At 54.1% G+C, this 13,741-nt stretch overlaps 6 protein-coding genes across 6 annotated transcripts; 4 read left to right on the top strand and 2 right to left on the bottom strand.

The window, feature by feature from the left end:
• Positions 1-207: 207 nt before the first annotated feature.
• Positions 208-2,731, top strand: PG997_000176 (uncharacterized protein; the record flags this gene model as incomplete). The annotated part of the gene is made up of 4 exons (XM_066804491.1): positions 208-649; positions 729-884; positions 1,033-1,189; positions 2,191-2,731. 4 exons carry the CDS (start codon positions 208-210, stop codon positions 2,729-2,731), a joined length of 1,296 nt encoding a protein of 431 aa, XP_066674264.1.
• Positions 2,732-3,889: 1,158 nt separating this feature from the next.
• Positions 3,890-5,045, top strand: PG997_000175 (uncharacterized protein; the record flags this gene model as incomplete). The annotated part of the gene is made up of 3 exons (XM_066804490.1): positions 3,890-4,116; positions 4,183-4,520; positions 4,609-5,045. 3 exons carry the CDS (start codon positions 3,890-3,892, stop codon positions 5,043-5,045), a joined length of 1,002 nt encoding a protein of 333 aa, XP_066674263.1.
• Positions 5,046-5,728: 683 nt separating this feature from the next.
• PG997_000174 (uncharacterized protein) lies at positions 5,729-6,952 on the top strand (the record flags this gene model as incomplete). The annotated part of the gene is made up of 1 exon (XM_066804489.1): positions 5,729-6,952. One exon carries the CDS (start codon positions 5,729-5,731, stop codon positions 6,950-6,952), a length of 1,224 nt encoding a protein of 407 aa, XP_066674262.1.
• A 192-nt stretch (positions 6,953-7,144) lies between these two features.
• PG997_000173 (uncharacterized protein) lies at positions 7,145-7,477 on the top strand (the record flags this gene model as incomplete). The annotated part of the gene is made up of 1 exon (XM_066804488.1): positions 7,145-7,477. One exon carries the CDS (start codon positions 7,145-7,147, stop codon positions 7,475-7,477), a length of 333 nt encoding a protein of 110 aa, XP_066674261.1.
• A 1,359-nt stretch (positions 7,478-8,836) lies between these two features.
• PG997_000172 (uncharacterized protein) lies at positions 8,837-10,475 on the bottom strand (the record flags this gene model as incomplete). Its single annotated transcript, XM_066804487.1, has 4 exons — positions 8,837-9,092; positions 9,170-9,966; positions 9,987-10,334; positions 10,413-10,475. The coding sequence occupies 4 exons, from the start codon at positions 10,473-10,475 to the stop codon at positions 8,837-8,839; spliced, it is 1,464 nt and encodes a 487-aa protein (XP_066674260.1).
• A 1,033-nt stretch (positions 10,476-11,508) lies between these two features.
• PG997_000171 (uncharacterized protein) lies at positions 11,509-13,005 on the bottom strand (the record flags this gene model as incomplete). Its single annotated transcript, XM_066804486.1, has 5 exons — positions 11,509-11,731; positions 11,836-12,019; positions 12,114-12,396; positions 12,449-12,924; positions 12,987-13,005. The coding sequence occupies 5 exons, from the start codon at positions 13,003-13,005 to the stop codon at positions 11,509-11,511; spliced, it is 1,185 nt and encodes a 394-aa protein (XP_066674259.1).
• Positions 13,006-13,741: the final 736 nt, after the last annotated feature.

Raw genomic sequence — 13,741 nt, 5'->3', positions numbered from 1 at the left:
CGCCGCAATATCTTCCTGGATTAGCGTACACCTTTCCGTCGACAACTCCTGTTTTCACTCCATTGTTTGTCTCAAATCATCTAATTGTTTCAATCGACGTATCAAAACGCCTCCAAGAATTTCCAACGCCACTGGGTTCGCAGATAGGCATCTTTGACCTTTCCCCACAAACGTTGCCGCCAATTTCGATCCCCGATAAGTTTCGAAATGGAAGGAACGCAAGGCCATTTCGTCAACGACGTGCTGGATAAGAATGGCGACATGATTCTCCGAATCACATATACAACGCGCAAACGTGGCATGTGGGATGATCCCTACAGCAAGTCCTTCTTTGTGGATTCCCGATCGTTGCGACGCGCATCCGAGAAATGGGGCAGAATGAGGATCAATGCAAGTCGGTGCGGGAAAGAGTGCGACCTTCCAATCATTCACCTCCACGGGGATTTGAAATTCCACGAGATCCTCCTCAACATCATTCATGGCCGTTTCGACAAAGTCGCCTTGTTGTCGGTCGACGAAGGCAAGGGGGAATCAATATACGAAACATGCATGTCCATCAAACTATTCCAACTTTCCCACCTCGCTTTCCTTGCCGAATCGCTCGATGAGTTGCACCTACTCCGGCCATGGACCCCCGACTGGACCGCAGGTGCAGATGGCTGGTTTCACTGGGGCTGGCATGACTGGTACCAGAATATATGTCTTGAAAACTGTCTACTGAGACTCAGCATTGCCTGGAGGCTTGGCGAGAAAGACTTCTTCAGATACTTTTCCAAAACTTGTCGAACATGTATCGTTCGACAAGGGAGCCGGTTTCCAAATCATGGGCTGGCGTCCATACCGGATTCCCAGCACTCTAGGACTGGGGAAGTCAAGACTCAAGCGTAAGCTACATTTTTATCTTTCACATCCCTCCTCCATGTTATCACCAAAACGCGGCTACTGTATACTGATCAGCCAACCTCAAATCCAGGTAACATCATGAAGAAACGCAAATATGTCATCAGAGAGCTTCTCAACATCCATAAGCAGTTTCAAAAGACTGGGCCGCTGGAATGCATCGTCGTTGTATTGCCGGCAACGCCACACCAGCTGGAAAAGCCGCTTGCGAGTCCAAGATAGAGGAGTCAATCGCGCAAGCCCAAAGCAGCGCCATCGCCGCCGACCTTAAGACGGAACATCACTTGTTGTACGAAGGTACTACCGATGAAATGTTATACCGGATACTACGTATCATACCCGAACCTCTATTCTGGTCTAGTAGCGGCCAGCATTCGAACTGCAGGCCCAAGCAACAGATCTGGGACAGGCTCTGACAAGTCGTCAGAAACATCGAATGCGAAAGCCCGATGGATGAGGAACATGATGAATTTTTAGATAGCCGGGCGAAGGTGATTGGTCTGGACAGTGAGGCTACCAAGAGTTTTTACTTTGTAGAACGGGAACGAATTCACGAGGCACTGTCTACATAAAGGCTGGGCTTAGATGTTGCCAGAATGGTCGAAGACCATCATACATGGTAATTCCAGCGCCAACAGGAGTTTTCTCAACGGCATGAAGGGTATAGACATGAAGGGCGTTTTAGCTAGGTTCTGTATGGTACATACTCAACTGTTGATGGGTGTAGGTTACGGGGAACAAGAAACCCCGGTTGCCTGTAACTAGACATGCGTGGACAGAAGCCTTGGTTACTGTGACACGAAACAAAGGGCGGAGTATGATGGTACCATTAGGCAGCAACTGGAGCTTTCACATCCAAGGCACCAAAATAGAAGTGTCCTATAAAGCCAGACTGGAGTCAATAATAACCTCCTTTACAAAATTTGCTACCTTGACAGTTCATGCACTTGCTATTTTACCATTGCTTCTTTGACGCACCAAAAAGTACCCGAGATTGATTTCGATCACTCCTCTTGCGAGCTGTACGTGAAACTTATCAGTGAACGCCATTGGACTGCCTGGGCTATCGGCGCGACAGATTTATTCAGAAGGTTCACACGGTTCATCGCCAAAGGCATACCACTCAATAACAATGGTAATCTCTATTTTGATGAACTTAGTAATATATACGACCCTGACAGAATCTCTGGCCTTACAGGTAAGCTCGAAAATTTCAAGACCATTATCTTGGTTGCTATTCAACGTACCTTATACGAAAATACGAGAGCTGACTCAATGGAATGGCTCAAGATTACATTGCGGGGAGCAGAAGAGAAAGCTCCAAGAGCTTCACGAGGTTTTCGAGAAGGGGATGGAGAGCGGCAATGAGTACTATAAAACGTACCAGGACCTCATGCCGGGCTGTGTCTACAAGGACCACGACTGCTGCGAATGCGGCAAACACCACATCTACGGCCAATTTTGTCAGCTCTGCACACGCCCCGATGCCGAACAGGCCATGTGCAACTCCATAATTCTGGGATCAATAACGCATGGGTACCGGCAATACATAATGGAGCAAATCAAGTATGGTTGGCTCCGGATAAACGAAGAAAAGGATAAGAATAAGGTGGAGTCGATCGAGCCTGGCTGGTCGACGGCAAGTCTGGATTCCCATTTCCGTGGCCTTATAGACATCAAGATCTATAGCCTTCCCGAACTCACAAACAACGAGATCACTACTGTCTATGGAAAGACACATAGTGATTGCAACCCCAGCGCTCGGATACGGGCCCAGTTGGAGAAAGTCATGTCCAGCATTGCGGATTACCGGCTTGGACGACAAGCCTAGAGAATACCGGAAGACGTCACCGAAGAAGGCTAAGATCTCCGCGGATTGAGGCTGTATTTACATGGGTTGAGAAGATAGCGGACGTCATAAAACAACACGGTGCGCTCATCTCAAGGCTAGTTTGATGTTAAGCATAAATTTGGTGGCTCAATGCATATGGCTGTGGTATGGAATCTGGCACAGAGATCTGTAGCTTTCGATGCGGCTAGGAGTGTCAAACGCCTTGATACTCATCTCATGTCTCTTGGTGTTATCCTCAGCTGATTAAGATATGGTGGATAATGGTTATAGCAATGTAGTGGACCGAGGAATGTGTATTCCATCAAGTCAGTCTACGATTTATCAGATATCCATCACTAGAGTAAGAGCTAAACTTGAGATGCTCGCCTTTTCAAACGGAGATTTTCGAATTTAGGCCACATGCTGCTCTGTGGCCATTGAAAAAAGAAGGAAACATATTGGCCATTAGGAATACTCTAGAAGGCTTCCGAAAAACCGACATGTCATCCGGCCTCCTTTCCGAATCCCGGTGGCCGCCCATGACCTTGGAAGGCATTTCCATGTCCGACCATTTTACAAGAGCACAACAAGCGCCTCCCCTAAGGGGGATGAGCCGCGATCATTCAAATAAGGCGGTGAGGAATGGCGTGGCCATTGTCGTTACCTGTTACAACCCAACTGTGAAACCTCGTTCGACCTGGTCGATGCCAGTCTAGAGAAAAGACTGTTTGTGGAGCCATGCGGTGTTGTTGAGGTGATTCTGGGATCGTCTGCGCAACACCATACATGGGGTTCGTCTATATTATTGAAACAACAGCTGGCGCGCTAGGGGCGTCTAGCTTCTGCAGGAGGGTTGAAAAGATTGAAAATATAGCTGTGTCTGGTTTTTAATGGGAGTACAAAGAAAAGTTACCGACCATTCTGGAAGGCAAAGGCATAAAACGAAAGGTATCTGGGCAGCTCCTCCAGTGGAGACGTAGGACAAAGGAATAAAGCACAACACCTCCCGAAGCAGTGTGTATGTTGATGCAATTCCAGCATATTATATATTTGTTCATCTGGACTTTGATAATCACAACGGGCTATTCACCAATTTCCTATATCGCAACGAAACCTTTCACCCTAACCGAAATTCTGTTACCCCGTATCCAACCAAATATGCAAAGTACCGAAGAATTGTCCGATAAGAGCACGATAAAAGAAGACGGCAATGTTGATAAGATAGTCATGGAAGAGGACGGTGACCTAGTCATCAGAGTCTTGCACCAAGATCCACGACCTCCAAAGAGAGCAGAGTTCCTGGTCGATTCGCGGGCTGTGTCACGATCATCCGAGATGTGTAAAGCGCTTGTGGCATCCAAGCGTTACAACCCTGGCCGTTGCAAGTATGTCGTTGATTTAAGGGGTAATCCTTTACATATTGACAGTCTTCTGTCTATACTGCATTGCAGATTCGACAGGGTTTCCAAATCTGTGCCCCAACTCTTCCTTTTCAACCTCCTCAAGATCACTGAACGATATGAAGCAACACATTTACTACGGCCTTGGATTGCGGGTTGGATCATGCCTCGCCAAGACTGGCCCGACTCATATGACAGAAGCTATCCATTTAGCTCAACAGAAGACCTTGAGCGTCTTCTGTATATTGCTTGGATCGTTGTGGAGAAAGAATGCTTCAGAAGCGCCATCAGTATCTTCCTCGAAAATATCAACCCCGACGAAAAATCGGAACAACTCTCGATCTATAGTCTGGGACTGCCGTTAAACCTCGAAATTCCCGGTTACTCACGTAAGCTCAAGGTCTTGAAACATACATTTATCTTGCGGATATGTCACGTCGTACCCATTATGTTGTAATACTAACCTTGTCACACCAGATTACTTGAAAAAGGAGTACCTGGACAAAGTCAACAAGCTCCGCAGTATCTTCAAAGATGTGGCAAAGGATCACAGTCCAACATTCTGCCTTCTTTCCTCCCGCCCCGAGATTGAGCAGGCGATGTGCAATGCTATATTGACAGGATCCATCGTTTCTGGGTATCAAGAACAGGAGTTGAAGGTAGCCGGAAAGTGCCAAACCAACCAGAGTATCAACAGCGTCTTCCAACGACTGATGTGCATCAGCATCCACAGTCTCCCTATGGTACAGGGATTACGCACCTCACTCGGCAAAACGCACGATGATTGCAACCCTGTCCATCGGATGCGCAGCCAACTGGTGGACGTCATGTCTAGTATTGCGAACGTGTTGGATGAGGAAATCGAGCGGCATCTGGACCAACGGGCCGAGCTTATGGATTTGCACAGCCCATAAAGGACCGGCGAGAGTGTGATTATGCGACTGAGGAAACGGATTAATGGTTTTGCTTCTGGACTTTCATGTCGGACATCGGTGCCAAATAATTGCGATGATTACGTCCCTAAGGGGGCTATGTGGAAGGATTCCAGAAATAGCCACGACTAGCACCGCTACAATTGCGGTCCATAATCAGCGGTGCGAATTAGGGGCGTTCGGCGAAGTCTAATCCGGACAAACATATCAGATCACTAAGGGGTTCAGCCCAACTAGGTATTGACCACCAAATTAAGTGAGAGATAGTGTAGCCATGGCATATCCAGTGCCAGTTCAGGTCCATTCGTTTGTCACCTAATTCTCCGAGCAGTGAGTGCCACATGGCTGAGCTGGAGAAAGGAAAAGCTTATTGCATATATCCGTGCGGCTGTACAGCCTTGAAACTAGGCATAGGTGGGAATTGGAGCTGGATTTGGTGTTATGAACGCCTATGTGGTCGCCTGCTGACATCTGTGGCTGCGGTCATGGGAGTAACCAACGTCTACTGGCAAAACGTATTAGTACAGGAGCATCCATCCTGTTATTCCGCCGTTTAGTCCATTATATGACCACTGGAATAAACACGTCTATAATTACGAAGACAAATCTACAGCATGAATATACGATGCATTCTACTAGGTCTTATTGGGGCCACCCAAGCCTGCATGCCCGGCCCCGCTCCTGCTAGTCAGCCAAGTGATCTCGTTCGGAGAAGCGAGATCCCACCTCCTCCGACGACCACCCGGATTGCCAATGTTCGGGTTTTCGACGGCGACTACTTCGTTGGCCCCCGTGACGTCCTCATGCATAAAGGATACATCATCAAGGATTCCTCCCCATGCGGTGGCCAAACGATGAACGCATCCTCCCCGGAGACTGTTACTATCGACGGGACCGACCAGTACCTAATCCCGGGCCTGATCGACTCCCACGCCCACGTCAACTCGATCGGCGGCCTCGAGAACTTCACCGCATACGGCGTCTCCACCGTCTTCAACATGGACTGTGAGAACTACACCCTCTGCAACGCCCTGAAGGGACACCGAGGCCTGGCCACGTTCTTGACCGCGGGACTGTCCGCGGTGGGACCCGGCAGTCCGCACGCCATCAACATGCACCGCGCGCCCAGCGGGCTTTATAACGAGACGACTCAAGATCCCGCGGCGTGGACCGCGGCGGTGTTCGGAAATGGTTCAGACTACCTCAAGATCATCGCCGAGCCCCGCGGGCCTATTCAGGAGGCGCAGATTGACTTGGTCGAGGCGACGCATCGACTTGGCCGGAAGACTATGACACACGCCTCCTTTATTGAGCCTGTCAACCAGGCCATCGCGTCGCGCACCGATGGCATCCAGCACTTGCCGCAGGATGATGTACTGACCGCGGAGCAGCTCAACATGATCCGACAGTATAATCAGACCATAACGGCGACCATCGAGCTCAACCGGCTCGCCGCGCAGGACCCGGGCGTGCTCGCGTTCCTCGGCGTTACCGGCGCTAACGCAACCGCCCGGGGACAAGCAGCATACAAAATGGTCCAGGAGAACGCGCGGCGGATCGTCGCGGCGGGCATCCCCGTGCTCGCAGGCACCGACGCTATAGGCGACTCCTTCCCGGGCGTCTCGGTCCTGTTCGGGTCGACGCTCCACGCTGAACTGGCCAACTTGGTGGCGGCCGGGATGACGACCGCGCAGGCGCTGCGCGCGGCGACCTTAGAGCCTGCGCGCTGGTACGGGCTGTCTGACCGCGGCCGGATCGCTCCGGGGATGCGGGCGGACGTCGTACTGCTGGGCAGCGATCCGCTGGTGGATATTTCGAATACGCGAGACATACGCCGGGTTTGGGTTGGCGGTGTGGAGTTTGAGCATGTGGCGCCGAGGGTCTTATAGATTAGCCTGATATGGTGAACATTTTGGGTCTAGTAGATAGTGGTGACTACATTAGGACGCCAAACACATAATAGATACAATTCGTCCCACAAGATGGTATTTGGTCCTGAGGATATCAAGCCGTCCAAGCCAACAGATGAGCAGTAACCGCTAAACGATATTTATGATCTTCCTCGTATCAAATACCCCCGTATGCAACCATTGCAGTGGATGCGGCTCCCGGACACCTATAAGGGGCTCGGTCCTGTCACGGCAAGCGACGATGACCATACACATACGTTCCCTATCAACAAGATCGCCAAGGGTCCGCCACAACAGTGGACTCAAGCCCAGTGCATTATTACCAACGACAAGTTCACGAGCAAGACCATTTGCGAGGAAGCCGATTATATCATTGTTCGGCGCAACTATCGAGTCAAAGAGATGCTGGACTGGGCAAAAGAAGACGCAAAACGCAAGAATAGCGTCGTGAAATCCATAAAGGGCAAATTCATTGCCCCATTGATTGAGGCCCGGGCGCTGTGAAATGACTTTAGGGCGGCGACAGAAGGCCGGAAGGAGGGTAAACGGCACATCATTCACGATGCTCAGCTGGACCACCCAAACCATCTGGATAGCAAGTTGAAGTACTATGCCTGGTTTCATCGCAATATACCCAACCACGACCAAGCTAAGATTGTGTATCAGCAGAAGGTTCAGGACCCTTGGGATTTTCAGGCATCTATTGAAGATACGCGTAGGCATCGTATTATGCGACGGCAGCTATGAGAGGGTGTTTTTGGGTTCAGTGGAGACAGGATGGATGTTTGCATCACCAGACCTGTAGCAATGTTGAAAAGAGCTGAGATCTCCGCAACGAATGTTGTATGGACAATGTATCCAAACTCCAATCTGGCGATGCGCAGGCACTTTCAGAGTTGGCGCAACGACACATGGTGGCAACACTAAAGCTTGAATAGATCGGTCGGACCGAAGGTTGGGGAGGCGAACGGCAGCGCAAAGCTCGAGCAGGCAGGCCGGGCAGACCGTCCCGCGGAGTGATCGGCCGTGTGGAAGGTTGGGGGGGGAGGGGGCAGACGGCGGTAATTTTCATGAGTGTGGCAATGCTCGCGCGCGATATCGAGCCAGCGTGCGTCAAACTTGGTAAGTGTAGCACCCGAACCCTCGATGTACCGGACGTACATCGCGTGCTATGGAAGGCGGTACCGTCTGCATTGGCCGAAAAAGCTGAAAGCCAGCTGGCTACGTGAACGTAGCCTAAAGGTTGAACAGATGGGCTGGTTGAACGTCGCAGAGGCAGTACATCCTTTGAAAGTAGTTAGCATAATCCCGTGTTTAGGGAAAGGAATAAAGGGCCCCGAAACCATGGATGAACTTTCCGGTATGTATCCATTGTGTGCTCATATTATAGGATTCGGTGGCATATGGGCAAGCCTTAAAGGAGTCGCGGGCGCACTTACTTCGGGGGTCCGTCCCGGAGGACGTCCGGCTCTGCCTCCCGGGTTGGAGCTCGGCCTATATACATTTATTAGTCTTTGCCAAAAGCCCAACAAAATTCAAGAGTGGCGTCTTACGAAAGAATATTCCGAGGACGGCCCTCCACGTAGGGAGGGAGTGGTTCGTCAGGGGGAAATCCTCGCAAAAGATATAAAATATCTCATAGGGGGAAGGCTGTTGGGTGGGTTCGGGTTATGGTGGTGGAGGGTCGGGATAAATATATTGTTGCCAGCTATCTCGTAATCACCTGATTATTCCACATCTGATTAGACCTCACGAGAGTCATCAAATGAGTATTCAAATCACAGCGTTTACTCCATTGGGAGTCCGTAATTGTAGTAACAAGGGTACCCATCACCCCATTCTGTCCGCATCCAAGAGATTGGGTTAGGGAGACAAGGTGATGTTGCAAAAGTGCCCCTTCGGCGCAACGAGGAAGTGGTGCTCCATCTCCATGACGGCGTCGGTGGTGTCCGGACTGAGCCTCGCGCCGCGGCACTCGCGAAAGAACAGGGCCGTCGCCAGCCGCAGCTCCATCCTGGCCAGATGGATCCCGAGGCAGATCCTGGAGCCCGTACCGAAGGCCGAGAAGGCGAGCTTCTGCTCCGGGGACTGTGGGAGCATGAATCGGTCCTCGTCAAAGCTAGGGATAGGTAGGTCTTCGAGTTAGCCACACACATGACGGAACGCCGTTCTCCACATGTTTCCTTATGTGCTGACCTTTCGGGATGTTCAAAAACGGCACCGTCGCGGTGCATCGTGTACGCCTGGGTACAGACCACGGTCCCCGCCGGGAGGAAGTGGCCGGCCATCGTGGCGCCGCCCTCGGGCACGTACCGCTGCAATGCGCCGGGCGCGGCCCCATACAGCCGCAGCGTCTCGTCGATCACGCTGTTCAAGAGAGGCAGGGCTTCGAGGTCGACTTCGGTGAAGCCGGCTGAGAGTCCGGCGACTTCCTCCTCCAGGCGACGTTGGAGCTGCGGCCTTTTCAGGACGGCCCAGACGAGGTACGTCATTGTCGAGGCGGTGGTGTCGGAGCCCGCCACGATGAGGTTCGTCGCTTCGAGCCTGACACTTAGGTCCGACAGGTGATGCGTTTGCGCTTCCTCCTCCTCCTCCTTCTCCTGCTCCTTCTCGGTCGCTTCCGGGGATGCCGACAGCGCCACAATCTGGCTGAACAAGTTCTGCGCCCCGCCGCTCTCCCGCAGGTTGCGTACCGCTTTTCCGGAGTACTGCGCGATGATCTCCTCGCAATTCACCACCTCCTGCACCGCTCGCACCGGCAACTGCCGCGCCACCGCGTGTAGCCACGGCAGCTCCCACCGGAGGCCGCTGGACAGGAGCAAGCTCTGGATCGCGTTGACGTACGCCGTCGTGCGGCCGAGGCCGACCATGTCGAAGGACTCGCCGAAGGAAAGATGCGCGATGACGTCGGTCGCCATGAGCGTCCACCACTTGAGGACATCCGCCCCGCCGCCCCCCTCGGCCCCGGCCTCGGCCTTGATCCGGCCCACCGTCTTTCAACCATCTGCCGCACCACCGCCTCCCAGTTCGCCCGCAGCGCCGTCTTGCTGAAGGCGCGCGCGAACAGCCGCCGGCGCTCGCCGTGCCGCTTCGGGTCGCGCATGGCGAAGATGCCGGGGCTGGCCGAGTCGTACCAGGGGCCCTTGAGGAACGGGCTGCCGACGCGGTGGATCCGGGCGTAGGCCGCAAGGTCGGCGACCGCGACCTCGCCGGGCGCGATGCGCACGACGGGGCCGTAGCGCCGGTGCAGGGCGTGGATGTGGTACATTTCGCGGCCCGCGAGGATGTGGTACTTGAGGACGAGCCGGGTGAAGCGGGAGTACCACGGGCCGGGGACCTTGGATAAGGGGCATCTTGCAGCCTGGAATCCCATGAGGATAGATAAAGGTCAGCCACGGAGCAGCCTCCGAGGGGAGGGGGGTAAAGTTTTGGGACATACGCGGACGAGGGAGAAGGTCAGGGCGCTTGCGGCCACGGCTAGGAGGATATAGATATTCAACATCTTCGGCCAATGACACTGGGTTGGACTTGGAACTTGAAGATATATTCAAGTCTTTTTATCGCTTTACTTGAAGTTTGTGAACAAAAGAAAAGAAAAAAAGCGTCCGTTTTAATAATATATCGTGGACGTGCGTAAGTATTATGGAGCGCCCGCCCCCTCATCGGCCGGCCCCTCTCCCGTACCCACTTATTTGCTTCATTTCATTGCAAAATGACCCCGGATCAGGGATCAGGGAATATGGTGAGTCGCAGTCATATACGTTATTTGATAAAAGCTGAGACTCTATTCTCTCGACTAGGCATAGAATATCCTCGCCAAGCGAAACGAAACCGGACAGGGGGACTAAGACTTTCGGGCGGTAACTGTAGTTACTGGATCTGGCAAGCTCTTCGTCGGGCCTACATGTACCCGTAAATCGGAACCAGATGCACATAGATTTCAGCCCGACTATCAATCCACGCCAAGCGGCGTTGTAGGATTCATCGATAGATGCATGTACACGAAACCCTGCAATCTCGCTAGTGGTAAATGCTATTCTCCTTGAACGCCATAACGCTGCCCTCCGTACGATGCTTCCATTCAGTGATCGACGCGGCCGTGCGAGACGGAACCAGGTGAGCCGAACCAATTAAAAGATGTTACCAGAGCGTCGGACGTTTAAAACGAACCACCGATAACACTAAATCATCCCTGGTCCGTACAGTACGGGAGCTTTTGGTGAAGGGCAGCGCTATGGCGTTCAAGGGGATAGATCTGATACGACTCACACAAACATCTCCCCGAACCCCAAAGCCCCGATCCCCCCAGCACCGCGCCCGCCGCCCCTTTGAACTCGGACCGCACCTCGCCCGTCAGGATGCGATCGGGCGTGATGCCCGGCTCGTCGTAGAAGGCCTCGTTGACATCGCGCTTCTCGCTAAAGACGGTACCATCCACCGAGCCGCCGAGGTACAGCCCGCGGGTCTTGGTGTAGATCCACATCGGCGGCGGCTGTAACGCACCATCTCCTGACAGTTCCGCCGGCACGTCGCTGCTATTGACGGCGGTAGGGCCCGCCGCCACGGCGAGCCCCGCCCACGCTGCCGCCCTTGCCCCCTCCGCTCAGGCGCACCGAGTTGCGCTGGTAGTTCCCGAGCTCCGCGCCGCGGCTCGTCGTGCTCGCGTAGAAGGCCCGGACGGCCTCCTCGGTGTTGAGCACGCACACGCTCTCCGACACGTCGAAGCCGCCGATCAGGGTCGCGCCGGCGCCGTAGACACTAAAAGCCGAGGCCCGCTCCAGCGGCGGAAGCTGCCCCAGCTGGTGACGCTGCTGGCGATGCTGCTGGAGTCTCCGGCGGCCGTGTTTGTGTGTTGGGATGACGATGACGGGGAGGGCAAGCGGGCGAGGACGACGCCGGAGCCGCGGGAGCCGGACAGGTTCAGGCCGGCGCGGATGACGGTGTAGATGGCGAGGCCGTGGGCCTGCTGCAGGACGGCGTCGGGGATTTGGATGGGGGGTTTGCTGCTGCGGTTGGGGGCGGGTTTGGGGTCTTCGGCTGCGCATCCTGCGTAGGCAACATAGGGTGAATATGCGGATTGCTTCTGGGGTTGGTGGGGCAAGTTGGAGAAGCGGAAAAGCCCCGTACGGTGCACACATACCTAGAAATGACTGCAGTATCTTCCGAGCCTTGACGCACTCCTTATCCATGGCCGCCGTGCTGTTGAGTCTCTGGCTCCACTGCTGAAAGCTGTTCCCCGAGGACGTCTTGGGCTTGCCGATCGGCATTGGCGGCGCGGTTAGGCTCGGAGCCAAGACGCGCGGACTGGGAGGTAGCGGTCCTTGTTCACCGGCAGCGCCGGGTCGTTGATTGCGCGACGACTCGGATACTTGGCGCGGGGGTACCGGCCGTCTCAGCAGCGGGACGTTGGAGTGCTGCGCTGGCTGCACTTTAGGTAGAGTCTCCATGGAGACCGGATGCATCCGCAGGGGCGACCTGGGCCGCTGCTCGGTGACGGGCGAGGGGACTAGTGGCGAGACGGCCTGTAGCGACGGCATAGAGCGCAGTCCCCGTTGCTGCTGTTGCTGCTGGTCTTCCGCTGAAAGTAAAGGCGGCGGCAGCGCCGAAAGCGGCGACACGGGCGACACTGCGCACTCCGTCGCCAATCGTGTCGTAGTCGTCGTCGTCGTCGCCATTTGCGGCGGTGACGGCGGCTGCAATCGGCCTCCTGAGAATCTTAGCGGTGGTAAAGACGGCGCGTCCGCGGCAGACTCCTCCTGTCTCTCCTCTTTCAAAGGCGTATACGTTTTGGTGTGTCGTTCTTGTTGGGCCGCCATTGAGTCCTCGTAGCTCGGCGGCGCGTCGTGCCCTTGCATCATCATGTAGTCGCGGTCCTCGGTGCGCATGCTCGCGGTGGGCGAGCCGGGGGTCTGTTGGGGCAGGTGATACTGCGGGCGCGTCGGATAATCCGCCTTGTAGTCAGCGTCGTCGTCATCATGATCTATTCCGAAGGTGTTCCTTTTCCCCCTCTTACTCAGGGTGGTAGGCGGCATGTCCGTTGGCGGCGAGTGGGTGAGCTTATTGCTACCAATGCTATTGTCATCGCTATATTGCCTCCGCGTCGTAGCGTTTGCCTGGTGGTCCTCTCTAGTTGAAGATGCGCTTTCTGGTTGGGACTGCTGTCGTAATGCCCGCGGGTGCTGTCCCCGCCCCCGGATCGAGAGGTCGCCATGCCGGCGAGTGCTAGAAGTCTGACCATGGCTGTTCCGCGAGCGCCGTGCCCTCGTCAAACTGCGAGGACGGAGAGAGACTGGTGTGGTATTTCAATCGCCAGTAAAGCAAAACGCTTACGGAGTTTCCATTGATGCAAAAGTCATGTCTTTCTCGCCACTTGTAGTGATTGGGAAGAGAGAAGTTCGGGAGTCGGCCATGCCGATTCTCATTCAGACCGCAACCTCTCTTCTGATCATCGCCCAGGATGACTGCATGCATACGCCCAGTCATGCGCCGGCAATCTGATTGGTAAACCGGCCCCTAATCTCCACAAATGCGAATCCTTTTCTAGCGGTGGCAGAATGGTGGGAGGTGCTTTTGGGAAAGCCAAAAGTCCTCTTTGTACGGCTGAAGACCAGCGTGTGGTGTGTGTGTGTGAGGGTGTGACCCCAGGGGGCCAATCCGAGGGAGTGTACGCGCATGCAGCACCTTGCCCGATACGGTCAAAAGAAATGCCAAGACCGAACAGCATCGGCTAACCAGGATCCCGGGACAAAATCCCCAAAAGAGAATTCG

Source organism: Apiospora hydei (genome assembly GCF_038363865.1).
Source record: "Apiospora hydei strain CBS 114990 chromosome Unknown utg000002l_segment0_segment0, whole genome shotgun sequence".
NCBI classification, from domain to species: Eukaryota; Fungi; Ascomycota; class Sordariomycetes; order Amphisphaeriales; family Apiosporaceae; genus Apiospora; species Apiospora hydei.
This window is presented reverse-complemented; position numbering and strand designations above follow the sequence as displayed.